Genomic DNA, 27,514 nt, shown 5'->3' with positions numbered 1-27,514 from the left:
CAGCACAGATGAAGGCAGACATGGTCACAAGAACTAATTATAATTGAGCATATTTAATGAGTAAGAGAAGATTGAACTAGACACTTTCAAGCTAAATGGAAAGAACAAAGAAAAGTAACACCAGGCAGAAACGATCTGTTGCGGGGGGGGGGGGGAAGTAAGCTATAACAGAAAGCAGCAGAAAAAATAGTACGTTAATTCTAAGTGTATTAGAACATCAGCTAAACTCATCTGTTTGCAGTCCTGATGGGCCACAATAGTAATGTTCCCTGTGTGGTGTTATAATATAGAACTATTTGCAGGTTAATGTTCTGCTTGTTTTGCTGCACAGCAGGCGGTAGTGAAAATCTGCTTTAGTCTGGGTTTTTTTTTTTTTTTTGCATTTCCTGCCTCGCATCTACCTGTCACTCTTTTTATCTGCAATTCATTGTACTTTAAAGAAGTCATAAGCATTAACTGCCTTGTATCCTGTTTTCAGGAGTATTCTAGAGAATAATGGCAGCTGGGGAATCTCTCACACCCGGGTCCCAACAGAATCCAGGCCAGGGCACGTTGCACTTATAGCTGGATTTTATGAAGATGTCAGTGCAGTTGCTAAAGGTATGCTGGTCCTAAAGCTTTGAACACTGTCCTGCAAAATAAGGTGTTTCAGTGATGTGCTGTGCTTCTAGATGATTATTGATAAATACCTGCATAGTGGTTTGTGTACCAAGATTATATGGAAAAGAATAATTTTGGATGGATTTCCCACTCTTAATATTGATAGCTATGAAAATATTAACTTATGAAAGCCATTTTGTAACATGGTAAAATTTAGCACCCTGAGTCTAAAAGCAGAAGTATTTTATCGCGTGACCTCTTCATGTAACAAGAGTTTTTAATTATCATTTGGGATGTAATGGGAGATGGCTAAGTAGATGCTGCAAACAAGAAGTGAACTGCAGTGTCTTAGCTGAACCATTGCTAGGCTGAGTTGGAGAACCAGTAGCAAGATAAAGTGAAGACCGCAACTATGTCTTTTGTCCAGAGCTAGCTGTTAGTGCATGCTTCATGGTTAAAAATGTGGAACAAGCCTTCGCATTACTGACTTGATCTTTTGTGTGGTCCTCTGCTTTCCCCCAGGCTTCCAGGCCTGAACACTTGTAATGTTGTGTGTTGGTTTTGGACAGGGGAGGTAAGAGGAATTACTTGGTCTTGTCCATATTCCTAATCAAAAGGTTCTTCCTTCTGACATCTGCTACAAATGCAGGAATTGCTGTTATGAGCATCTCTATATTTCTGTCAGCTGCCTTGTCATGGAAACAGAACATCTTGAAGGTTTTACTGTGATGAGGTGGAACATGACTGCTGGAAATATTTTATATGAGTGTGTAATTTATTGCCAAAAACGCCAAAAGCTGAGTTCAGACAACAGGGGATTTAGAATTCAGGAGAATTTTAGCTGTTTAGAAGGTAAACCAGCTGTGTGTTTTGTCTGTTTGAATCCCTGGATAATGAGATTGGCTTAGGTTTTCAGCTCACTTCTTAATGAATGGGGGACTAATTGCAAATAGAGGTTGAAATGGAAGTGAAACCAAGACTCACAAAGTGGAGTTCATTGTGAAATAATATAAGGGAAACTTTAAAAACAAAAAAAGAAAAAAAAAAAAAAAACCCAAACATTTCACATGGACTATCAATCTTAGCAGTCAATGAGATCTGGCAACTCCTTTTAAATCCAGGTATGTTTGTTTAACAGGATGGAAGGAGAATCCAGTGGAATTTGACTCCATTCTCAATGAAAGTAAATATACTTGGAGCTGGGGAAGCCCAGATATTTTGCCAATGTTTGCAAAAGGTAAGGTTTAAATTTTGTGAATCTTTAACACATAGTTATCAGGTAGTAAAATAGAGACACTTATAATTTTTGAGTTAGAGAAGAAGGTGAATGAAGTATTTCCATTTTGTATATTTGTGTGTACCTGATTTCTAGTTTGTGAACTCAAAACTGGGTGGAGAAAAAGAAGCAAGCTTTTAAAGACGATATCCCTATTTATTACTCATCCATTTAAGTAGGCCTTACTTAATTCTTAGGCCTTAATTCTATCAGCGTACTAAATGAAACACAGCCTTAGTTAAAAGAACCTAATATTTTTATTTTGTTTGAGGTTCAAAGCTGTTTGCAAGCCTGCAGCTGGGGTTTTTCTTCCTCTGCATGCAGCTCCCAGTGAGTCTGGTGATAGAACTGCAGCCATGCTTTTTGAGTGTCTGAGCTGGAGAAGTAGCTTATTGTGGGTTATCCTTCTTCTACTTCAGAACAGTAATGTGTAAAGGGAAGAACTATATGCAAGTAGGAACAGCCTGGTACTATTCCTAAAGCTGAGGTCTTTTCCCCACGGCATGCAGTGTCTTAAAGTCTTGTCAGCCTGGTGCAATTGGTCTTTGAGCATGCAGAGATTGCTGAGCAACACTTCAAACGTTTAAAGGATCTCCAAGTTTAATTCCGTTTTGTTCTTGGAAGAATGAGGGCATATACACCCTTTCCCATAACCTCAGAGTAAAACAGACTGAAGTGAAAAGGGGACAAGCTAGGGGCATATGCTGCTGTTCTCTTCTAAGTATTGGCATTGACAAATCAGAAAAATACGATAGGCAGGATAGGAGTGGAATCTAATATTGGTTTAGAAAAAGTGTACATCATATTTCTCATGGTAATTCTTGAACTTTTTCTGAACTCCAGTGTCTTCCCCCTCTCATTCTGATATTCCACACACACGTGCCTCTCCTGTTCTTTGCTTGATCCTCATAAGTTTATGGTAAGCTGTAAAAATATCTCCTCATAATTTCCCATGACCTCAGATTACAGCTTGTGTTTGGGAATATTGTGATGGTGGCTGGGGAGAGGGGAAAGGTAGTACACTGCCCTTGCACAGATTATTTAAATTTTTGGAGATATGTTCTTGGAAAAATATTTGGGGAATTCAAGAATTTCCCAGACCCTATCCTTCTATTAGTTTTGTTTGAGTACGAAGATAAGCAGAGGACTTGGAAGCAGCTTTGATGTTATCTGGAGGGATGTGCAAGGGTAATTACCATACTGTTGCTGTGTCTCTCAATATGGCTTGTTTTGAGTGACATCAACAATGGAGCTTTCTTTTGCAGGGGGAGGGAAATCCCTCAAAATTGAAAAGCTTTTAGTGCAGCACTGTATCTGAGAAGTAGATGCTGTATGGGAAAATGAGTTACAGTTTCTCATGATAGAAAGGTAGATTAACTTCTTGTAGTAGAAAAAGGTATTTCCTCTTCTTCCAAAGAGGAGAAGTTTTAGAATACAGAAAGGATTTTATAATACAGAGTTTCCAAAGATGAGAAGTTTTATAATACAGAAGGGAATAGAATCAAGTGTTTGTTCTTTAACTCTACTTTTACAAAAAAGCCAAAAAGGAGATAGGGGAGCACAGCTTACTTTCACTCCCTCTTTCTATGTTGCAAATCAGTGATGTCACAGGACTCTTCTTGTGTGTATTTTTATCATGCCAGAATGTTCAGAATTTTATTAACTGTTTCACTGCTTTCATTGGATGATGCATAATGAGTATATAACACCTGCTGGGTTTTGGGAAGGAGAGAAAAATCCTTTGTTTCCTGTCATTATCTATGTTCTTCAGGTCCTTTTTCTGTCATAAAAAAAAATATTTCAATGAAATCGTTGAGGATTCTATAGAGAAGGTAAATAAAATGCTCACAGATCTCTTTCAATATCAAAATAGATATGCATGAAATCTAAATTTGTCTCAATGACTGTATGATTAGTATTTTAGTCTGAGAAAATGTCCAAAGTACCTTTGCAACTGGTGTCCAGTTTACTTGCATCTTAAGCAGGATTAAAAGGAGTTAGTTTCTAATAGTTACGTTTACTTAAGTGACACAAATTCAGTGTGCTAATTTTAACCCTATTTTCCCCGATATTTTTAGATTATGACCTTGAAATTATCTGAAAATAATGTACTTTGAAAATGCCTATTTTATTTCCAAAATGCTCCTTAAAATTTTGAGTATTTCTTCTACACTTGCCAGAACTTGATGTTTGACTTGAACAGCTGGTCCTGTTGTGTTTTGTCAGGGGCCTAGGTTGGAGTATAATCCAGTGTATTAAATGCCATGCTGAAAAAGGAGCTGAGGCTGTTGCTTCTGTTGAGGGAAGTAGATATTAGTCCTTTGCACCCAGATTGCCATTTGTTCCACAGGTTCCCTTTCTCTCTCTTGGAAACTAGCAGCAAGTCTAGGGTTATTGTTTAGCTTGAATATGAAGAAGGGTATCGTCAAAACCATGGGGACAACCGGGACAAACCTTTGTCAGGGTTATTCTGGACGGACAGACAGACCTCTCAATCTGCTCTTCTAGTTCCTTGTTCCTACAGCGTGCCAAGAAAAATGCAGAATTTCTCACTTTCCTCACCTGGCTGTGTTTGACAGCTCTCTGATGCCCACACGCTGTCGGCTCAGTGTCTGACTGTCCTTGTGCCTTCATTCTTTTTTCCCTCTTTTGTGCATGCAAAATTAGCTAGCAAAAGTCTCCTGCTGGTCTGGGCTCTGACCCATGAAAGGCTTGTCAGACACAGTACCTGCCCTGCTAGCAGAATGAGAGCTTTGCTTTACACAGGATGTAAATCTTATTGTAAGAGGGTGATAACTTGATCCTTGATCCTAATATTTGAATATTGATGTTGAGGACAAGATGATGTACCAGGCAAGCCTGCAATAGGAATACCTGGTGTCTGGTGTGGGAGTTGCTGGCACCTTCAGTTATTTCCCTTCATGTAATGGCAGCACAAAGTCCAGTAGAGCTCTGTGCTCACTGCTAAAGGATGTTTTCATCCCTGGATTCCTCCTACCTTGCTATCCCATCTTTGCTTCCTCATCCCCACACTTAAAGAAAGTATTGGGCACACTGTTGCTTGCCACCTCTCAAGCAACAGAAATAAAATAATATTTTGTAACATTTTGCATAGTAGGGTTTCTTATTTTAAAAAAAAGTCAATTATTTTGTAAGCTATGCAGGCACTCCAAAACTTTCCTAGTATGGCTTCGTTTTGCCACTGTTTCTCTTTAAAGCAGTGCAGAGTTGGGTGGGATGGTTTTTTTTGCTCTGGTAGAAATTAGCAATGGGCAAGTAGTAGATGTGTTCCTTTGCCCAGTCTGCAAACTGCATGCTTTCGTTTGGCTTCTTTGGTGTGGCACCTCTCAAAGACAGGTCTTCTCAGGTTTCCTGTGGCACTGCAGAAAAACAGTACTCTCCCCTCCTTAGACCATCAGTCATCCTGACAGTGATGGCCAGGGCTTATTTCTTCTTTTGAACTCATTTATCCACCAGGTGGAACTCCTCAATTCGCTTTTTAATGCCTGGGAGTATTTTCTTCCTTTTCTTTCAGACTGTGAGAACTGCAGCAAGTGTTCTGGGTTATAAGTAGTAGTAATGTCTCCTGGGGGGCAGGAGGGAGCTGCACCAGAAAATCTGTGCCAGCTTTCATCTTCCTGGCCTGAAATACCTGTATCCCATGTGTGGGTTTGGACATAATCTTGGTTAAACAGCTCCCTTATACGGGGATGTTAGTTCAGTCACAAGCCTGGAAGCTTACAAAACTGCATTATATAATCGTGACATCCAGCAAATGAGTTATATTCTCTCTGGCCATCAACTGATTGAAGAACATTTTCCCCTCTGGGAGTTTATGTAGTCACAGTAGAAATAGCATCCCTGAGCTGTAATGGCTCAGCCATTGACTGAAATTATGTCATTAAACCCCACCTAACTTCAGAGCTTTCCAGGTCTTCAGAAGTTTACTTTCTTCCAGGTCTTCATCTTTTTTCCCCTCTTCTCTGCTTTGCTTTCTTGACAGTGAGTACAGAATGATATTGCCTTGTCCAGATGCTGTGTTTTCGCATCAGTGGCCCTCATGTTGTACTTTATGCCTGAACATAGTCCAGTAGTTCTCCCTTTTTGTATTTTTAACCCAGGTTTTAAAGATGCAGACTTTGAATATTGTCTTTCTGAAGTCGCCCGCTTGGCTTTTGATACTGCATTGCCTCCTAGAATTGATGTTGTACAGTAACTAAGTTACATCCCTCCTGTTGCCTTCCTTATTTGTGATATATGATGTTTTCCTGTGTAAAAGGCTTCATTGATAGGGCATTGTCTTGTATAATTCAGTTCAACAACCAAAAACTAAGCATACTTTCCTTAAACATGCCCCCCCCCAATCATGTGTGTTCAAACAAGGCTCTTAATGTGTAGCTTCCTCCATTAGAAGTTTCTCAGTGAACTTCCTTGTTTCAAAACTAAATTCTGTTTAATTTGCTTTAGCTGGCATTTGTCCTATTCCTAACTGCTTTTCCATACTTTATTTCCTCACCTGAGCATACTGGATAACATTGTTCCTCATTCCTCTGAGGTGCTGATAAGCTAATGAGTTGAAATGGTATCAAGGCTTCAAAAAAACATAAATTATGGGAAAGTTTAAAAAAAGGAGAAAACTTCTTTGACTTCTCTCAGGTTTGTCACTCTTGATAAGTTTCTACTCCTATGCATTAATATTCATGCATTTTTTACTATGAGAAAAGGAAGAAAACTTTTCTCTGTCTCCTATTCCATCTATATTGTTTTTGCAGGTGCTACTGGAGATCATGTTTATACATTTTGTTACGCAGCAGAAAGTGAAGACTTTGGAGCACAAGATGCAGCCAAGCTTGACACGTGGGTTTTTGATCATGTTAAGGTGAGCAGAGATCTTTTTGTGTTATCTGTATATAAAAAGCCCAGCTGGATGTTAACTTTATCATAGAACATGTTAACTTTATCATAGAACTAGAAAATAAGAAACCTTTGAGAGACCTGTCACTTGGGGTCATAAGTAAAAATTACTTGAATCGATTATCATGATGAGTGTAATGGAAGCTTAGCAGAAGTATTTGTCATTCAATGCTAATAAAAAACCTAGCACTAATAGAAGTATCCTTTAAAAACGTTCTCGGCTTTTCTTTGTCTTCAATTTATGTATAATCTGAAACCCACCTTGGTGTACTAGAGACCCTTTAAAATCTTGAATGTGAGTAGTTAAGGATTTTATAACAAGTATTATGGTGTGGCAGAAATGGTAAGTCTTCATTATGAGAAAGAAGTGGACAATATTATTGACTTAATTTTTGTCAGGCTTGTACCCACTGTAATTATACAGTGTGGCTTGTTCTGATGCACGTAGCTGGCTCCTGACTATCTACTGTGGTTCATGCTATGCTGTGGCTGCTGGAGGAGTCACGGTTAGTTTGGGAGGGGGGAAGTGGAGGGGGGCAGAGGCAGTTTAGGCTCTGAAGCAGTGTAACTTTTTCACATGGTGCTCTGCTCAGCTGACTTGGGTCAGTGTGGGTTCATGACTGTTGTTTTTTGTGGTGCTGTCGCTGTATTAATAGTCCAAGGCACATAGTTTCTGATTGTTCCTTAATTCCTATATTCATGTTATTCCATGCTACCTCACTTGTCCTGGATTAAGAAATGCTAATAGTGGGTATTGGTGTATAAATATCTATATCAGTGGAGCAATTAGGTGAGTTACTTTCTGGATCTCATAACAATGTTAATGGAGTTTAAGACTTAATAAAACTTTTCCCACAAGATCTCTGGGCTGTATGCATTAACATTAGCTAACCAGCATAAATTAAATCAAACCAAAAATAAAACTAAATAAATTAATAAACCAAAGCAGCATCTATGTTAGGAAGATAAGGATGGGTGTGCTTTAAATAGTGATATAGGGTGGAAAAGTTCATTATAGTCTGCTAATTTTCAAAGGAAGTGATTTTCTGAGTTTGCAGGTGAAAAGATTTTTTTCTAACTGCTATGCTCTCCCTGAATGTGCACTTGTGCCAGCTTGCATTTTGCAATGCATATGAATAATACAAATCAAATTAGGCTGTCAATTACACTTGAATAGCTGTTGTCTTAAAGTTGTACCCTGCTGTCATTTGGAGCTGCGCAGGTATGTGAGGGTGGTACTACCTTTATTTTACTTCAAAACACCTAATGGCATTTCTTCTTTCAAACTATAATGATATGTTTAATATATATGTCATTACTGATGACTTTTTCCTTGGAACTAGCACCATTATTTTAAAGACTTATTTTGCCCATCTAAATTTCATACTGTGAATGGATAGGACTTGATTGGCTGGTGTGAAACACTCATTCCATTTATCGTCTCTTCAGTTACACATCAGTGATTGTTTCAGAAGCATGAAACTTGAGGCTGACTGAAACTGAGGTCACTCTGCTATTATAACTCGAACAACTCTCAGCTATGCTGGTGAGATTATGTATAAGTAACAATGACAATTTGCTGAAATCTAAATTCTGCTTTGCCTACATTTTTTTTCCTCCTTTGAGTTTTATCTCAAATATTTAACAACATATCGTTTAACTCTGGTGGGCAAGGTGGTCCCTGGATTTCTGCCTCTTTAGGAAGTAAAAGACACTAATGTGTACTCCCTCTCTACTGTGTAGCCAGCAGGTCCCAGTCATCACGAGGGCCACTTGTAGCTTCCTCTGCCCCAAAAAAGAAGGCTATAAAATGGAGAATGGCTAGCTAATGTTTGGGCTACTAGTGCTGGCACCCTGAAATTGCTTGTTCTCTTAAAAAGCACTAATGATAACTCAACTGGTGAGGAGATGTGAAATTCTGACTCATTTTTATTTGTATGGATCAGAAGCAAAATGCTTAAATCATGAGTGGAAGAAAAAAAGTATGATACTTGATAGTTCCCGTCATGTCTGCTTGTGGTACAAGGTGATCCTAGCCCTTTCTTGGGACAGAGAAAATTGAGTATAGACTAGATTGGGTAGGGTTTTTATCTGCAGGTGGGTTAAAAGTCAGTAATTGTAATCTGTGATAATAGCTTGGGAGTGGCTTGGAGATCCAGATGGGTATGGAGTTGATTGACTGAGTTTTTTCTGGGTTTTGGGGTGGTTTGTTTTGGCGTTTTTTTGGTTGGTTTTTTTTTGAAGCCTTCAGGATAATTAAGGGACTGCGTGTAATTTAGTGGGATGTGGCTCAATGATTCTCACATAAATAACCTTTACCTAGATCATAATTTGAGTCTGTGCTAACGAAAAATTAGGGAGCAAAATACTGGGAGTCTAGGTTAACTAACAGGGAAAAAAAAAAAAAGGTCTTTTTACTGCATTTCTGATTTTTTAAGTATTTTGTGAAGAACAGTTTTATAAGATTGAACTTTTTTTTTAGGGTAAAATAATTAAAATTCCAGGAACTCAAACAGTCTTGGAGATGAGTCCCAGTAATGGTCTAACCACGATTTATTATGACCACAGGGTTGGATATGCTCAAGATATTCAGTTGATGTCTTCTGACTTAAATGGACATGTAGGTGCAGATGGCAAATGTTTCTTTTTTTGGTTTTCTTTTCTCATTTTGAACACAATAGTTCATTCTTCCTTGCCCCTTTCTGCTGGAAGAAGTCCAGACCAAGCCCTCAGGCTTGTCCCTTCTGCGCAGGGGGCAGGCTGGAGTCCAGAACTGAATGACGTTAAACTTTGAAGCTCTGCAGACAGTGCCATGACCTGATGTTGATTTCAATACAGATAGCTCTGCTGTAGCTAGCAGTACAATGGTTGAGTGATTTATTTTAAATATGCGTAGAGTCTTGTGCATGAGCTTGCTCAACTGATATAAACCTGGCATATATATGTTTATCCTGCCTTTGTATGTTTATTTTACATCTAAAAACTGGCCTAAGTATTTAAACTCTCACATCAGCACAAATCAGTGTGCATAGCTTTCATCAACCAATTTAAGTTGTCCTGGATTTATGTATGAAGGAGCTTTGTGAAAGGAGAAAGTTTCTTTGGTCTCTTTCTCCCTGTATATCCATGCAGTTAGCAACAGTTTATCAGTTCTATTAAAGGATCGTGCTTCCATGGAGGGCTCTGTCTTGAGGGAACAAATGGTCCCCAACAACTTATGTTAAACGTCTAAGGAGTCCATATTTTGCTCAGACATCAGTCAATCATGTATTTGCTAGGCCTTCTAGGTAGTCTTTTTTTCTTCTTTGCTTTCTCGCATCCAAGGAGGGAGATGATACTAAAAGATTTCACATAGTTGTAACCAAACTTCTCTTGTAATATTTCAATTAGTATTACATTATAATTACCTTTACAGTTTACCGTGAATGTTTTAATGGGAAACTTATTGCTGATCTTACTAAATTGCATACGAGTTGTAGCCAGGGCATTATTTGTTGTTAGTTGCCAGAAAACCATAGAAAAGTTGCCAGAATCATAGAAGAAGAAGGCTGGAAGAAGGCTGTACTGGTTATTGAGTCCAACTCCCTGCATGAAGGAGGTCCTGTTAGAGCAGGGTGCTCAGGCCTTGCCCAGTCAAGTTTTGAGCACCTTCAAGGGCAGAAATTCAACAACCTCTTGAGGACCTGTTCCAATATCTGGCTACGGTTGTGGTTTAAAAACTAATTTTTGAAAGTCTTTGATTTTGGGAGTTTCCTGTTTGTCTGTTTTGATGTGTTGTTTCCTTTTATTTAATTAAAAATAAGAAAACAGAATTATACTGTATCCTGCAAATTACTGGTGTGCTCTGGAAGGCTTCTTCAGCCTGTGGTCAAATATGTGCAGGTGGATGGACCTGTGTGGGAAATGGAAATCTCCATAAAAATAATTATATTGCTATTGAATGTGATTGGATTTTGTTCTTGTATCTTTATTTAAAATATCTCTGGACTTTATCCAAAGAAAATCATGACCAAGAGCTGAAGTCGAGAGTGTGCAAATACTAGTCCATGCGGCTTGTGTATATTCAGGGAGAAAAAAAGGTGGAATTGCATACTGCCATGGTTTCCTGACATGGCTTACTATGACACTCTAGATGCCAGTTTGGTCTTCCTCTGGGTACAGTGACTTTCATTTACACAAGGTGTGAGCTTTAGTTTTTAAGAGCTCTGCTGCTGTCGCAGGTGTGTGGTGGACTGATATGTCCTTTGGTGGCAGAAATGGTTCACTGGCTCTACCAGCATTTTCCCTGGACTCTTGTGTGAAATTCGAAGACATTTTCCTTTATATTAGTGTACTGAAAGGTTCTCTGGATGCTCTTTGAACTAAAACCCTATTCGACTTTGTTTCCTTGGGCAGTGCAGTTACTAAGGAGATCATGTTGGAATAGCTGTTTGCCTGCATTTTGCCTTGCTGTAATATTGCTGGTCTAACACAGAATAGCCATGTCAAGACTCATTCAGTCTGAGGGGAAAATTCCCCCTGGCATCTGCCTCAGGGATGCTTAAGTAGGACATGTGCAAGGCAGATGTATGTTCTGTAGTTCATGTATTTGCAAAACATATCTTGTTTTGTTCTGTTTTAATTTAGTTTCTGCAAACAAGTTGTAGCTTGGTATCTCAGTCCTGCAGAGCCTGCTTCCAAAGTAAGAGTATTTGAGACCTTTTCTTCCAGCTTGAAATCGATAAATCAATGGAAATGTAAAGCCATAAGTGGTGCTCAGGAATGGTTCATTGTTGTGATTATACAGGAGGCAAAGAAGGGATGTGTCATGGTTTTACCTCAGCCACCAACTAAGCAACATGCAGCCTCTCACTCACTTCCCCCCCACCCAGTGGCATAGGGGAGAGAATTGGGGGAAAAAAAAAAAGTAAAACTCATGGGTTGAGATAAGGGCAGTTTAATAGAATAGAAAGGAAGAAACTAATAATGATAATAATAATAATAAAATGACAATAATAATAATAATAATAAAATAATTGGAATATACAAAACAAGTGATGGACAATGCAATTGCTCACCACTTACTGACCAATGCCCAGTTAGTTCCCAAGCAGCGATCCCCCCAGGCCAACTCCCCCCAGTTTATATACTAGATGTGATGTCACACGGTATGGAATATTCCCTTGGCCAGTTTGGGTCAGCTGTCCTGGCTGTGTCCCCTCCCAACTTCTTATGCCCCTCCAGCCATCTTGCTGGCTGGGCATGAGAAGCTGAAAAATCCTTGACTTAGTACAAGCACTACTTAGCAACAACTGAAAACTTCAGTGTGTTATCAACATTCTTCTCATACTGAACCCAAAACATAACACTATACCAGCTACTAGGAAGAAAATTAACTCTCTCCCAGCCAAAACCAGGACAGGATGATATGCAGTTATCTGGTATTTCTGCCTAAAGAAACTCAAAACCAAACCAAACCAAAAAACCAAAACACACAAAAAAAACCAACAAAAAAGACCCCTCAACTTGAAGAGTGTTGCCTTAGATAATCTGAAACTTTGAACTGACTATACTGATGGTAGTTATCCTCCAAGAAGTAAATTGGGAAGTAATTAATTTTTCTTTCGTAACTCTAAAAACTACTAGTATTTTGACATGAAAACAGCTGCATTTTAGTTTTAATAGGCTGCCTATCATCTTTTTCCATTGTACTCAGATTAATATCTTAATGGCTTATTCCATACAGAGCTTCTTTAATTCTTCCAGAAGTAATCAAACATTGTTCTCTGCACTGAATGAAGAGAAGGTGGTTCTGTTCCTGCATTTGCTAGGCATAGACACAAATGGACATGCTCATCGGCCAAACTCAAGGTAAGTGAGAGATTAAGCATATCTTTCCTATTAGTTTTAAAGGCATACAGTAACTTTAACAGTGCTATTTATCAAGCCTGAAAGACTTGTAGTCTTAAGGGTTTCAACAATAAGTTATATATGTCACCATGATTACTTACATTCTGGGTTTTTTTGGTTTTAAGGTGTCCTCTGTAGAAGTGACAGATTTTTGCTATATACAGTGTGCCTGGTTATACTCCTGTACTCAAGTCTGATTTTTAGCAGATTGTCTTCATTATAGTCAACACAAAATCTAGACGATATGAAGGAAATTGCAGTTTTAAATATAAAATGGAAACAGTTTTCAGATTCCCCGTGACTGAAATGGTATGGTTGAATTTATAGGCAACAGTAAGCTCAGGAATAACGGCTGCAAATTCCAGCATTATGTCTTAGCTTTCCTTAGGACACTTGAACAAAGAGAAGAGTTTAGACTAACAGTACTCATCACCAATTCATCTTGTAGTGTGTTATTTGAGAACTTGCTTTTCCTCACATGCTTTGAATGTAGGATATTATGTCTTGATCCTTGCATACTTTCAAAATCCTTGCTCTGATTTCCTACATCATTCCAAAGTTCATACTTGCTGTATGTCTCATGTTTTTTGTTACCATTTTTGGGAGATAGAGTTTTAAAACTGACTTTAGCAACAGCAGCAAATAGAAAATCAGTTGGCTGAAAGTTAATTGTTGTCACTTTTTCCAAAAATATACAAATTTTTGGTTTAGCCTCTATTTCACAAAAGTCTGGGACCTGTGCTGATCTGTGAATCATCTCAGAACAGTCCCTGTATGGTGAGATCTTTCTTTGCTATTTAGTTACTGGGTTAAAGTAATTTTTGAAATTTACAATTCAGTTCTGGAGTTTTCCAGATTTCCTTAGTTTTGGCATTCTCCTTAACTTGCTGGATAGCTGTGGGTGATTAAATTATACTCTTCAATCAAGGACAGGTCAGATTTGAAATATAAACAAACATCCATTTGAGACTGTGGTTTCAGGAACCTTCAAACCGTGCTGTGACAATTTAGTATCTCACATAAGACTTACAAGAGGAGAGATTTTACATCTAGGATGCCTTTTGTTAGCTTGAGGTTCTGTAGAGGATAGAGCTGTCTATAATCAAAGGACTGGGCATTATGACCATGGATAACTTGCTTTATACCAAGTGTGAGAGCCACCTTGAATCTAACAACATTTTTTCTTATTTTTCTAGGGAGTACAAGGAGAATATTAAAATAGTTGACGAGGGTGTGAAAGAAATTGCTTCGATGATTGACAATTTCTATGGAAATGATGGAAAAACTGCATTTATTTTAACTTCTGACCATGGAATGACAGATTGGGGTGAGTCTTTTTAAATGTTGAGTCAGGTGAGTTTATGGGTGAGTATCTGGAGTGCAATTAGAGCTCTGTCCCATTAGAAGCTTTGGAGCCCCTGCTTTGATTTGATGTCCTAAGTGTTGCTTGTATATGAAACCCGTGCATATTAGGAAATGGTTAATTGGCTGCAGGGGCCCTCATCAGCCCTGGGACAGCTGAGTTGCATATCTGAACAGAAAAAAAAAATTAATAGGGTGAAGCTTAACTCCCTTAGTGGCTGCTAGTAGGGATAAGAAGACCTGAATACCACCTCTGTCAGAGCCCACCTGGAGAAAACTAGCCCAAGCAGGGGGAGATTGTGTTATTTGGCTGCCAACAGCAAAGTTGGTCTTGTTCCAGCCCATGTGGGAGATATAGTTTTCACTTTGGTGCTCTGAAGCACCTGGAAAAGGTGGCAGATCTGTCCAGGACCTGGTGAAAAACTGGGGGAGGGGATCTTTTTGCTTTTTTTGGCCTTTTAGGTGCAGCAGAAAGGATGGGACTGCTGTGTGATCTTTCTAGAGGAGGCTGGTGCTAGAGACTAGGTGGAGCAGCTGAGAGTACAAAAAGGATACTGAGCCAGGTGGCCAGCCAGGCTGGTACCCACAGAGGGCACTTGTGAAGGGTATGACCACAGTGGCCAAATGACTTGAGGCGATTTTGGCATAACTAGATTAAGGGCAGATGAGAAGAGTTTACGGTGGTGAACTCATTTAGACAATTTTTTTTCCCATCTTTTTTCAAGAATTTTAAGAACACTCCTGTCCTTGTGTGCAGCCAATAAAAGTGATGTCTCTCCAATGCTATGTGTGTTTGTAACTCTTAACTGTGATACTTTTGAACCAAGGATGCTTCAGGCATGGTCTTGGCAAAATTCAGCATCTTACTCTGTGTGTGAAATCCTAAACTTTTTAAATGGAAGGGATGCAGACTTTTTCTGTCATCAGAGATGAAAAAAATTCATGTATCTATTCAAAATCAGCCTAATTACCATCTGCTCATTTGCAAACTAGTCTGTTTTGAATATTATTTACTGTTGGGCTGACTGCCACTTGCAATAAAATTTTAATTCTGGCAATTTTTTTTTTGTCTGTTTCAAGTAATCATTTCATAATTTTTTGGAAGGGAGGTGTGTATATATTTCCTTATATATGCATGATATATGATCATAGTGACCTCAGGAAGTCCAATCACCTACTCAATGCAGGATCAGCTTTGGGGTCAGACACAGTTGCTGTATCCAGCAGGGCCTTTAAAACCTCACAGGATGGAGCCTACGCAACCCCTTTTGGCAGCCTGCTCCGCTGCTTGCCTGCCCTCATGGAGGGGGAAGATGTTTTCTTCATCTGCAATTTGAACCTCCTTTGTTTCAACTTATGCCTGTTATCTCTCATCTTCCCACTACGCACCACAGTGAGACCCTGGCTCCATCCTCTCTCAAACCCCCTCGCAGTGGGGTACAGGGAGGATGCTCTGTTACATCCTCCCCAAAGCCATTTCTTCTCCAGGCTGAACAAGTCCCAGTCCCTCAGCCTCTCCTCACAGGACAACTGCTCCTCCAACCAATTTGGGGGCCCCCCACTGAGCTCATTCCAGATGGTTGATGTCTTTCCTGTACTGGAGGGGCCCAAAACTGGGTCCAATGTCTGGAGGTTGTCTCACAGGTACGAAGTAGAGGAGGATAGTCCCTTCCCTGGACTGTGCTTCTGTTAACACAGCCTGGGATGCTGTTGGCCTTCCTCGCTGCCAGTGTGCGCTGCTGGGATGTTCTCATTATGTACTAGGTGCTTTGAAGGGGGAATAAAAGGTGATAGGAATAACTCTTCAGGCGTTGAGGACCACTGGTCTGTCATAGTTTTCTGTCATCTCTTTCTGTCTTGAAGATAAAGCTTGCTCTTCTGCCAGAAGTGTTAATAACTTTAAAGTTGACTTTAGTGAGTCCAAGAGCGAACCCAGAGATGATGCTTAGGCCCATAGCCAGCAGTCTGAAGGCTAGTTCAGTAGCTTTTTATTTGAGCTTGTAGTATCAGCAACTGCTGCAGTCTTTCAGTTGTTATTTGCAGAATGGGATGTGCACCAGTTTTAAAATAAATTAAAAATTAAAAGGGCAGGGGGGACCTATTAGGGAAGAGAACATGTTCTGAACTTGACATGATCAAAGAAACTGTGTTCGTTGGCAAAGACCAACACTTGCTTTCTCAGTCTGACCCCATGGTTTTCCTTTAAGCTGATCTCAGATGGAACTGCTGACCACCAACATAGGTGGTCCCACACCCACCTTCACCTTGGCCACTTGTTCCTGCTACCATCCTGGCACAAGTACTACTGTGTGGTATGCTGGACTGGAGAACAGAAAACTAAACAAAAGCACCCTTTCCCTCCTTTTCCCCTGAGGGGTGGAACAGGGAACTGACCCAGCTGGAAATACCCCCCCTGCTGCCCCTTATAATTCAGATCAGGCTGAAACCTGGTTCTTATAACAGGGGGAGGGTGGGTACAGCTGCTTCTCTCAGCTGTATCTGCCTTAAAGTATTCATGGAGGCAGAGTCTCAGTAAAAAACACTGATGGAGCTGGTGGCTCAGCTAAAATGAAAGCTCACCAAAATTTGCACTTTCCTCGGGCAATAGAAAGAAATAACTGATGCCTGGGAGATGGTGGAAGTGCTCTCTCCATCTGCTCTTTTCCCAAGCTCTGCAAAGAGCAGCAGTTGTGCTGCTTTTTAGCCCAGAGAGTGCCTTCCAAGGGATTTCTGAACATTGGAAATCTTATTGCCAGACCTGTGTGTTCTTAAGCTTAGGGCTGTTTAAAGAAAGCAAAGCTGGCTTTTCAGCTCTGCCATAGTGATTGTTGTACAGCCACAATGCTAGTCCCAATTTCATACCCAATTCTGGTTTGTTTTTGTTTTAAAAAAAAAAAACCCAACAAACAAACTGTCCTTAAAACAATGTGTTATTCTCTGTCCTTTGTAGTTATTAAAATATATATGTATACACACACACACAGAGGGAAGAGTGTGTGTCTATGCAAATACAAGGAAAATGTATAATCTTGTAGACCATGCAGTGACCAGTGTAGAGTTTGTATAATAATGTCATTCCCTTTGAGATTGGGTTATCTCAGTGCTATGGTACCTCACCCACTGAGTTCAATGACCAGTGTTTCTTTCAAGCTTGTGTGGCTTCTGCTTCAGTGCAGCTGCTGTTGAGACTTCATAGTTTTAAAGCATCCTCCTTTTGGCGGCTGATATGTTAATCGGGAGGGAATTAATTTCCCTGGGGAAGGAAGTCATGTTTCATCAATTTTTAAGGAGTGTGCTACCAGGCTTTAAAACCTTAAAAATGAACTTGTATCACTGGAGAAAGAACGACTTTTGCAATGCATATTGTCTCCTGGTTTTGAAATGGAAGTCTAATCCTTATTTGGGGACCAGAGATCAGTTCTATATGATTTTGGGGGGGCACATGCCTAATTTTACTCAAATCAGTCATCCCTCATTTCCATGGGATGCTTAGGATAGGCACATGCATGTGTTTTGAGCAGGTAACTCCTTTACACCTTGAGGCTTTCAAATACTTTGGCTTTAGTTTCTGTATGTTAACAGTTTGGGGTTTTTAATATACAAAGTTATATCTTTATAGGTTTGACTTAAGAGGTACTGATTCCCCAACTTGCAACTTGAATTTAGCCTTTATTGTTAGTGGCATAAAAATAAGCTATGAAGGTGGAATAGGTTGTCTGTAACAGGATTTTAGTATGTATACTGTAACAAGAACTTAGTACATGTTTGCATAGATATAGGTTTTGTTTGTTTTTATATCATGTGTCTTAAAGTTTACACTTTTTTTTTTTTTGTTTGGTGTATCTTAGGATCCCATGGAGCTGGTCATCCCTCAGAAACTTTAACACCACTGATTGTTTGGGGTGCTGGCGTGAATTATCCACAGAAAGTCACATCCCAGTTCTTTGAAGACAATTTTTTGAAAGGTAGGTAAAATATGATACTTAAGTGCAAGATTTTGGTGAAAAGGGAGGTGTTTAACCATTACACCTGTCTATCTTCACTGACTTCTGTTCCATTACAATAAATATGACTTGCTTTGTGTGGCATGGAAAGAAAAGGTGACAGAGTATGCCTATGGGGGATATCGCAAAATTGGGTAGATAACATCAGAGTCGGTTTTCTTTTCTAATCATGGAATTGAAGACTTTCTCTCTTTGGGTACAGGAGGACAGGAAGCTATTCACACTCCTAAAACTTATTTCCAGAGGAGACTTAATTCTTAGGAAGACTCCCAGAGCTTAAAAGCTATTTGTACAGAAACATGATAAGTTGACGTCCTAAGACTCTTTTCTAGCTGCCCAGTATTACCCTGGGAACTTTGCAGGGCTGTCTTGTCTCGCTTGCATCCTTGTGGCTGTTGTGGAAGTGTAAACAGTCCTTCTTAATGAAAACCTGTGACTCTTTACTGTTATTTTTCCCCTTTGTAATTTATTTAAGAGTAAAATTTTTTTTAAAAATAATTTTTAATATTTCAAATATATAATGTAATAAATACTGGCTTACTGAAATATCGATGGATTTCTAGAACCATGTGTGATTAAACTGTGCAAGCTCTTCCTCCTTCATGTGCCCAATTCTTATAGCCTGCTCTGTTTCTTAAAATGCCTTGAATTTCTCAGGTTGTTACTTGTGATCGATGAGGTAATGACTTTCTATTTTATTGGATTGTTTTTCAAGCTACATTAGAGAAAACAGGTGAAAATAACTTCAGCCCTGAGATTTTAACCTGACCCTGCACCTGAGAAGGTATTTGGTAACAAATTAAACAAACAGGACTTCTCAGATATAGACCATGCTAACATTTCACTCTTTGTGATTAACTGTTGCTATAAAATTGCTATAAAACTATAACTTCTCTGATAAAGTTGAAAATGAGTTGTAGAATAAAAAATAGAAAACAGAGTAAAACCAACTGATTTTGGTGTCTGTGATGGCTGATCTGCTCGACTTCTAAGGATACTTGAAGTCTCTAAGGGTTGATCTGTAATAGTTGATTTTTACAGTTGTCAGTTTTCTTGATTCTCTCCAGCCTTAGTACAAACGTCAGCGTTTGACTTCAAGTAATGATGAAAATGATGTGAGAGCATTTCAAAAAAGATGATTATTGACCTGGCTTCCAGGTACACAATAGGGAAAGCTTTTTGGCTATCATCTGTTTGGAAGTGTGTATTTTCTTAAAGGAGGGAATGTGTCTGCATCCTGCTGTGCCTGCTTCATATTTTCCTTCTGATGGTTTAAAAAAAAAAAAAACCAAACCAACAGGCAGACAAAAAAAACAAGCACCCCAAAGCAAACATCAGAAACTCCTCCCTTCATTCTGGACTTGCTCTGCAGCTTTCCAGCTGTCAAGCGTGTTGTTGGTCTGTTTAAGACACTATCTTTACGGGTTCTTAATTGCAAGGGATAATCTTTATTGGAGATTTGAGTCTCTCTGAGTATCTTGGGAGTTTGAATCTCTATTTGAGTAATAAGTATCTTAAAAAGTGACTATTCCCTCTATGGTAGTACGTTATAGCTTCTACTAGGCTATGTAGCTTAAAAGTAAAGAAAAAATTGTTGTTGAAATGGAACTTGGCACTTTCACAGCTCAATACAGTTCAGCTACTCCATTAAGTTGCAACCCCAGATATTTTCACAAAGCTAACACATGAAAGAAAAGATGCTTAAAAGAGGTCTCTTGAAAAGGTCTTTGAATTTGCCTTTCCTCCTCCATACAAATGCTGCTGAAACCGTGCAGGAGAGGAGAGCATTTTCAAGACTTCTTTGTCACTGATGTATATGGGTCTCTGACTTACATTTGTGATTGCATGCACCAATGTTCAAGTTCTTGCATGTATTGACAATCCTTTTTAATTTCTCCAAGTTAAGAGTTCATGGAAACAGCAGAATATTTCTAATGCTGACAAACTTCTTATGCTCTGTTCAGTGCAAACAAGCTGTAGGCAGCTTAGTGCATTGTCTCTCTTTTCATCATTGCCATCAAGGGTCGATACCCCCAAAGGCGGTGCCGACAGGCAGGACTTAGTCTGTCCAATTTGTCATGGAAAGATTAATGTGCTCCTTGGATGGCTGGAAGGGCACAGTGTCTGCCCTGTGATGACAGCCTTCTCCTCATCAGTCCCTTCACCTGTGTTCTGCCTTCCCTTAGGCCTGGCCGTGCAATCATCTTGGAAAGATTTGTGATGGCAGCCCTGCATCCTGTGGGTAATGTGTAGTATTACCCATTTGGCCGTTGACTTGACCCTTCTTCAGAAAGAAAAAGAATACAGAGCTGCTCTCCGGCTCCTCGGCACAGGCCCTGCTGGGTGGCCTTGGGGTGCAAGTCCAGAGAAAGTTGTAAGTGAAGGCATAGTCTTCTGCAGCAGAAGGATGTGGGGTGGTTGTTTTCATCGATACACATCCCTGTTTTGGAGGGTGCTCAGCCCGCTTTGCCACAACTGAGGGAGCTCAGTGTACCCCTCACTGTTTTTACTTCTGAGGTTTTATGTGAGATTTCCTTTGGTTCATATAGCCTCATCCTCAGCCTCTTCTTGAACTGGTGCTTCCCTGCTGTTTCCCCTGGACTGTTTGCATCTGACCGCCCAGTGAGCTGCAGTAAAAGCAGGGCAGGATAAAGAAAGAAAACCCTATCAAGTGGGTGAAAACTGCTAAGCACTGTACAGGAAACCTAGAGAGTTAGCTGGGATTGTAAACCAATGTGGGCAGCACGTACACCTAAGGCACCGCACTCCCGGGAGTACAGCCTGGACTGGCTGGTCTGCGGGTGTGTCCTGGTCCTCGGGCGCTCCTGGGCTCAGTCTCTTATGGCTCCTGCTCTAAGGCAGATGTCTTCAGCTCTGCCTTTTGGGAATATCTGAGGAGGGGAAGCAGAGATGTAAAAGCTTCTAACAAAGCTAGATGTTTCTCTAGCAGAGCTACAGTTTCTTCCTACCTTAAGCACATTGTGTGCATGTAGACAGTTTTCCAACATTTTTCATTGGAAAATATTATTTAAAGGAAAACAAACAATGCATTTATGTAATAGAAATATGGGTGACAGTCTATGTCTCTAGAAATATAAACCCATTTCCTTTTCTGGGAAGCAAAAGGAAGCAAACTTTTTCATTTTGGCGTGGGTTTAACACAATTCATGATTAATGCCGATAATACTTCCCCTGCGTTGCCATGGGAACTCAGTGTAACTGTATGGCTCACTGCTGTTAAGGTACATGGCTGCTCTTCAGGGTGCTCTTGGGACCAAATAACAGTGGACCTGTACTCAGATCCCCAAAGCTAGCAGTGGTGTGAACTAATTGCTGAAAATAAGTTTGCTACATGCAATACTGCAAATGTAGATGTTTCCTGTCTTGGGCCATTTTCAGCTGAGACAGGTTTGGGTCTGGCACAGACAGGGTGTATTGAAAGATGGAGAAAGGGTGGTATGATCTAGGATTTGAACGCCTGTTTGGAGAAAATAAATGAGGTTGAGCCAGACCTTTGAGCAACGGTTTACTGATATTTCGCATGAAGCCTGTTTGTGGTGCATTTAAACTTCCACTTCATATAAAGCCAAAAGACACTTTTGGGCAACATGGCTACACTGTCAATGGTCTGAGCTGCTAGGTGGACTCCTGCTTCCATCTGTGCTGTTTCTGTGGTGTCATTTCGGCAAGTGGCGTTAGCAGGGCGGTAACTGGCCGGTTTAGCTTTCTGTGTATACTGAGGAAGGTGGCTGTGCCCCTGTTGCTAACATTAAGTTTTGTTCCCAAGTTGACGATAGGTGCCCCCAACGTCTTTACTGCTGTACTTGAGATCTGCTCTAGGTAGGTCATTGACAGTATTTAAAGTACTGTATCAGCAAGTCTGTTTCAGCCCCTGTCATATTTTCCTGTGTATCTGTTTGGTTTTTTTTTAAGCTTGAATAAAAAAAAGCTGTGTGTTGTCTTTTTTGGGTGTTTTGGGGTTTTTTTGTTGGGTTTTTTTCCTGCTCATATTATTGCTGTGGGTAGTGGGGCAGTGAATTTAAACATTGGGAAAAGAAGATGTGAAGAAAAAAAAAAACCAAACCCTGCTAAGCTCTGTTTCTAAATAATTCTCCACTCCTCCAAAAAACAGGCAATTTCCTCTTTATTTCCTTAGAGGCTAATGGAGAGCAGGAAAATACAGTTTTGAACCAACTTTCTGTATGATGCACCACAGCTTTAGGGGCTTGTACATTTGGCTTTGTCTCTGCCTTCATAGTAGTTGTTCTAATTGCTAAATCATTGAACTTTTCCCTTGAGCTTGCTCTTGGCCAGTATTGCTTATGGCAGACATGAAGTATGTTTGTACCACTTTGTACCAGTATATTTGGGACCTTGTGTTAACCTTTTTTAAAAACTATGGAAGAGATTTAACAGCTCTTCTCCTAAACCTGAGTTTGAATTTTTTAGTTGGCACAGGAGGCAATACATCACTTTCTATACTGTGCTGAAAAAAATAAAAACCTTGGACTTTCTTCAACTGATATGGGTCACAATTGCAGGCAGGAGTTTATCCTGATAGGTAAGAGGAAATGTGAGCTGAAATGAATGCATTTTGCTGTTTCTGCCTGTTGAGTTCCATCTGTAACCCCTCTTGATCTGGCATCCTAAAGCCAAATTATAATTTTCTTTAGTAACACTTTACAGAAAACGGCAACAAGACATTAAATGCCAACTGAATTATTCCTTTCAAATCTGTGTACATTAGCTGTTCATGTGCTCTGTTATTTCTTGCAGAATGGAAACTGGAGAACTTGAAGAGGCTGGATGTCAATCAGGTATCAAACATACTTAATTTAATAGCTCATAAGTTTTCACCTTAAATTATGAGTTTTGTGTGATTTAAACTAATTTATGGAATTTGAATGAATGATCACACCAATGTAGCATTTCCCTGGAATGTGTTACTTAAAGAGTTGCAGGAACTGCACCCATACTGAACGTAGTATGAAAAAGTTTAAATTGCTTGTCAACACACGTGGCCACTACGTACAACTTCTCCTACTGAAGATGCATTGTCACACCATTTTTAGTTAAGTGATCATATGCCATTGCAGAAAGAGTGCAGTACAATACGGCAGGTATTCCTCAAACTCAGTGCCAGATAGCCAAATGTAACTTGAATAGCATCTAATGTTTTCAGAGTGGGATTTGGTTTTGCTAACCTTTAGAAGTAACTTTTAATGCTTTCCTTCTACTTTCTACTTTGAAAATGTCCTGGAGCTGAGCTTACACCTCCTGGTATCTCCTATGAAGGTGCCCAGCGAAACACAAAGAAAGTATGGTCTGATGACCATGCTTCCCAAGTTTGTGAGCATCTGCTGTATGTCTTTAGCTACACTTAAGTTAACTCTGTGTACGTTCAGTTTAGTTTTTCAGAGCTATCTATTTCAATGTCTGTATTTTGTAACTTTTTCCAGAAGTTGCTGTCATCATTGAATCAAAACCAATTCTTGCTATACTGTGAAACTGTTTTTTTTCAACCCGGTCTGTGATTATGGCCCAGCTGCTTAGCAATTTAGACAATTTTTACTGTAAAGGAAGAAAAAAAGGTGATTGACTTAACCCTTGATACTAAATCAGACAAGCTTTTTAGATCATGATGCTAACACATGCACATGTATGCACCTGAAGCTTGTTTGCTTCTTACTTCCTATCATCCTATGAAATCCAATATGTGAATAACAGACTCCAGACCTGCTCAAACAAGGGAAATAAACTCGTGCTAGAAGGTTGAAGTTGGGAATGTTCTGGATCAACTGTTTCAGCAAAGCCTTGGTACAAAATTAGACATCAATTTTCCGCTCAATGTTGGCAGGAGTTATGGGAATGTTATTCTGAGACTGTATAGAAGAGTCTCAAATGTCATGTTGTTCTGGGTAATGGAATCCCCAAAGACAGAGCTTTTGTCCTGTAGTACATGTGGGTCTATGGGTAAAAATAGCAAACTAGACTTCTGATTACTATTACGCTACATGTATATTGTCCTCTACAAATAATGGTTTGGAGTCTGCTTCTGCACAGTAGATCTGAGGCTGGAGCAGTGCCTGTGGTTTCAGTGTACTTTCTTCAGATTTATGCTGGAGAAACAAAGAATTTTGGTGAATAGTTTTATATTAAAGGAAAATATAAACCTGGTGAGAAGTAGTGTTTTTCATCACAAATAGAAGGTAATGGTAACTTATTTTATGGGATGCCTAGGTGTAGATTGAAGGGCCTTCTTGAGGGCTGAGTGGACCAAAATAAATGTGCAGAATCCCCCTCTGAAGGGGAGAAGGTGAGTAATCAGCACCACAGAAACATGGGATGAGGAGTGTTGTGAAAAGCAATATAGTCAATGTACTGCTTAAAACTGTATATATGAAATTAGTTCTTTCTGGGGTATAAATAGTCATAAACAGTGGTATGCCTCTCTGCAGTGAAAGAGGTACTGAATTCCTGTGAAAAAATATTGTGGGGGTTTATATTTGCTTTTTAAACTAAACACATTTTTGAAGCTTTATCAGTAGTGGAGCCTCACATTTTGAATCTAATCATGCCATGATGACTACTGGAAACTAAAAAAAAAAAAAATTATGGAGAGTTCTGTGTCATAACTTCACAGTATTATACCATTTACTTTTGCAAATGCAGATATGTTAAAATTAAACTGCATTTATTAGCTCTAGAGGCTGGAATTATATTAAAATGGGAACGTTTCTGTTTGCACAGGCTGATGTGGCACCGCTGATGGCTTCCCTTATTGGTGTGCCTTTCCCCATGAATTCTGTGGTAAGAAGAGGTGTTGGGGACAAGACTTGAGGCATATGAGGGGAAAGATTATAGATTTGGAAAACTCTTATAGGGTATGGAGACTGCTTGTAGTTTTAGCTTTATGTGTATGTGTCTTCAGTTTAGAGTATAAACTCAGTCTTTTTATATATTATATAGTGCTTTCAATCGGGAAGGCAGCTGATCGTTTTATAATCTGCAACTTTATACTCTTGAGCTACATAAAAGTTTTTGTTACTTTGGTTTTAGGGATGGTAAAAATGCAATATGGTTTGAATAATACTTGATTTTGATAATGAAAGCTGAGCCTGTAAACAAGCTGGTTCCTGCAATTTCATGTTTAATTATTTCTTGTTTAAACTAGTGTACTTTCTTCAGATGGTATCTTGTGCCTCTAATTTAGTGAACAGTGAGTGCCCTCACTGCGAGATGGCTTTTTCTTTGAATTTCTTTCATATATTATTACATAGTCCGAAGGTTGTCTCATAATACTAATTGTCAATTAGTATTACATTAGTGTGCTTTCATGCTGCTTGTTTCACATTTAAAACACCTGTTTACAGCATATTTTTTGAAATATTTCTTATGGAGACTCTGCCCCAAATTCTGTCCCCCTGTCGTGCACTCATTGCTGGTCATTGAAGAAAGCTGCCCAGCACAGGGTGGCATGGGAATTGCTTGCTTTCCCATCATGAGTACTGGGTGAGTCAGGCCCAGGTGAAGCTTTGGATAGAGAACACTTTTAGGTATTTCAGAAACGGCTTCTGATCAGAGGTTGAGGTTGTATTACTATATAGTATGTAGTTTAATAACAACTTCAGTTATTTACCTTTTTTGCATTCATGTAGGAGCTGGAATATTATGAACCATCCCTGTGATGTTGAGAAATGATAAGAGTATTTTCAAAGGAGTTACAGTAGTTATTTCAGCAATAATTTGAAGTATTCTTACTGCTCATTTGGCCTGCAGTTCAGTTAGAGAAATTCCTGTTTCTTCATTTAATTTTTTTTATGTATATATGTATTTTTCTTCCGCAGGGAACTCTGCCTCTGGAATATCTGAACAATAGTGCTCATTTCAAAGCAGAGAGCATGTTTACCAACGCTGTTCAGATTCTTGAGCAGTTTAAGGTAACTAAATATATAGTAAAGAAAAATATTTCTTTGAATAATGGTTGTTGTTATGTGTAAAATAATTACAACAGGATATATGCTGTATATAGCATGCTGTAATTCAAAGGACTAAAATTGAATGCGCATACTGGGTGATGTTGATTGACTAGCTGTGAGCCATATCTGAAGGAGTTTGAAAGACTTTAATGAACACCTTTTTTGTAAGGAGAATGAGTAATTTTTTCTTGATTCTTTTGATGTTTATCAATATTAATGTAAACCTACTTGCAGTATGTAGGTAGAATCTGAGTTCTGATACCTGACAAGGGAAATACTGTCTTTGCATCAGGGGCTGGGAGAGAAGGCTCTAAGTCAGAATCAGTACACAAGCAGATCAAAAAGGTAACAGGCACCTGTCCATTAAAGAAATGAAATTAGTGGCCTAATTAACTTTTAGCTAATGCTGTCATATCTGTTGTTTTGCTCTGCAAGTGTTCATCTCTGGCTTCTCTGTCTTGATTTATCTAATACGAGATATTATCGTATTATGAGAACACATATGTGGTCCAAACAAAAAAAGGTGGAGTTTCACTAGATGCTTTTCAACTGTGGAATAAGAAACAGTCCCAAATCCAAAAATCTCAGTTTTGGCAAGACATAAATGCTGTGAGGGAAAACTGTCTTTTCCACAGACAGGAAGCTGAGAGAGAGAACTGTTGCCCTGTTGGGAAATCTGTGTGACAGTGGTAGAACAAGGAAGTAGCTTGAGAGTACCTTCAAGATATTAGCACCATCAGCACCTTCTGTCTCTTGAATGCTGGGTTCCCAAATGTAGTTTGTGTGGGTACCATGTTGGCAGTGTCAGCAGCAGAGTCACTTCCAAATCTATGGTGGAAAGCTGGCATGTAGCAGGGGAAATGTCCAGCTGGCTGTGAAGTTGAAGTGTGCTGGTATAACCTCCACAGTTGGAAGACCTCTGCTCTAAGAATTAAGGATGTGACTCAGGTCTTTTTCAGTTAAATTGGTGTCATGGGGATTACTTAAAAAAAAAGAAGTTATTGTCCTTCTTTTCTTTAGGTTTATTTTTATTCTGTCATTTTGTAGTGCTAAATATTCTGTTTTCTTTTTGGTTGGCTTGTTTCTAGCATTGTTTTGGAAGGATTTTGTGTGAATTTCCTTTGCATTTCTCTGCTGAAGCAGAAGTAGTGCACTGGCTTAGACATGCCAAGTGGGTTTTTACTTTTCCTGTGATGGACTGACCTGACCACAGTTTGTACTCCCTGGAGAGGATGTTGTCTTGGATGGATAGGATGAGACGTGTGGGTTGCTACTTCAAGCTATCAGGTTTTGGGAGCAGTATGCTTAGAAAGTTCCTGTCTGTGCTTTATGCTGACAGTCAGACTCAAGTCAGGCTGCTGCAGGAGGCCTTAAAGATATTTTGAAGGGCCTTGGGCAAAGTGGCTTTGACGGCATCAAAACCTTCTATTTTTATCCATGTGCAGGTTAATCAATCTAACAGCATTGCTTTGGCAGTGATGCTGCAGTGT

At 39.4% G+C, this 27,514-nt stretch overlaps 1 protein-coding gene across 3 annotated transcripts in view; it reads left to right on the top strand.

The window, feature by feature from the left end:
* PIGN (phosphatidylinositol glycan anchor biosynthesis class N) overlaps positions 1 to 27,514 on the top strand; it is a 111,267-nt gene that overhangs the window by 20,497 nt on the left and 63,256 nt on the right. For all 3 annotated transcript variants that reach the window (XR_005930827.1, XM_030041907.2, XM_041118331.1), the window contains 9 exons: positions 479 to 600; positions 1,739 to 1,837; positions 6,649 to 6,755; positions 12,516 to 12,640; positions 13,876 to 14,006; positions 17,890 to 18,006; positions 22,822 to 22,862; positions 24,796 to 24,855; positions 25,893 to 25,985. Coding sequence is in view for 2 of the 3 variants with exons in the window: in XM_030041907.2 (XP_029897767.1) it covers positions 479 to 600; positions 1,739 to 1,837; positions 6,649 to 6,755; positions 12,516 to 12,640; positions 13,876 to 14,006; positions 17,890 to 18,006; positions 22,822 to 22,862; positions 24,796 to 24,855; positions 25,893 to 25,985 (895 nt within the window). In the remaining variant the exon portion in view is untranslated. The remainder of the gene's footprint in view (positions 1 to 478; positions 601 to 1,738; positions 1,838 to 6,648; positions 6,756 to 12,515; positions 12,641 to 13,875; positions 14,007 to 17,889; positions 18,007 to 22,821; positions 22,863 to 24,795; positions 24,856 to 25,892; positions 25,986 to 27,514) is intronic.

Source organism: Aquila chrysaetos, chromosome 18, assembly GCF_900496995.4.
Source record: "Aquila chrysaetos chrysaetos chromosome 18, bAquChr1.4, whole genome shotgun sequence".
Lineage (NCBI taxonomy): Eukaryota > Metazoa > Chordata > Aves > Accipitriformes > Accipitridae > Aquila > Aquila chrysaetos.
This window is presented reverse-complemented; position numbering and strand designations above follow the sequence as displayed.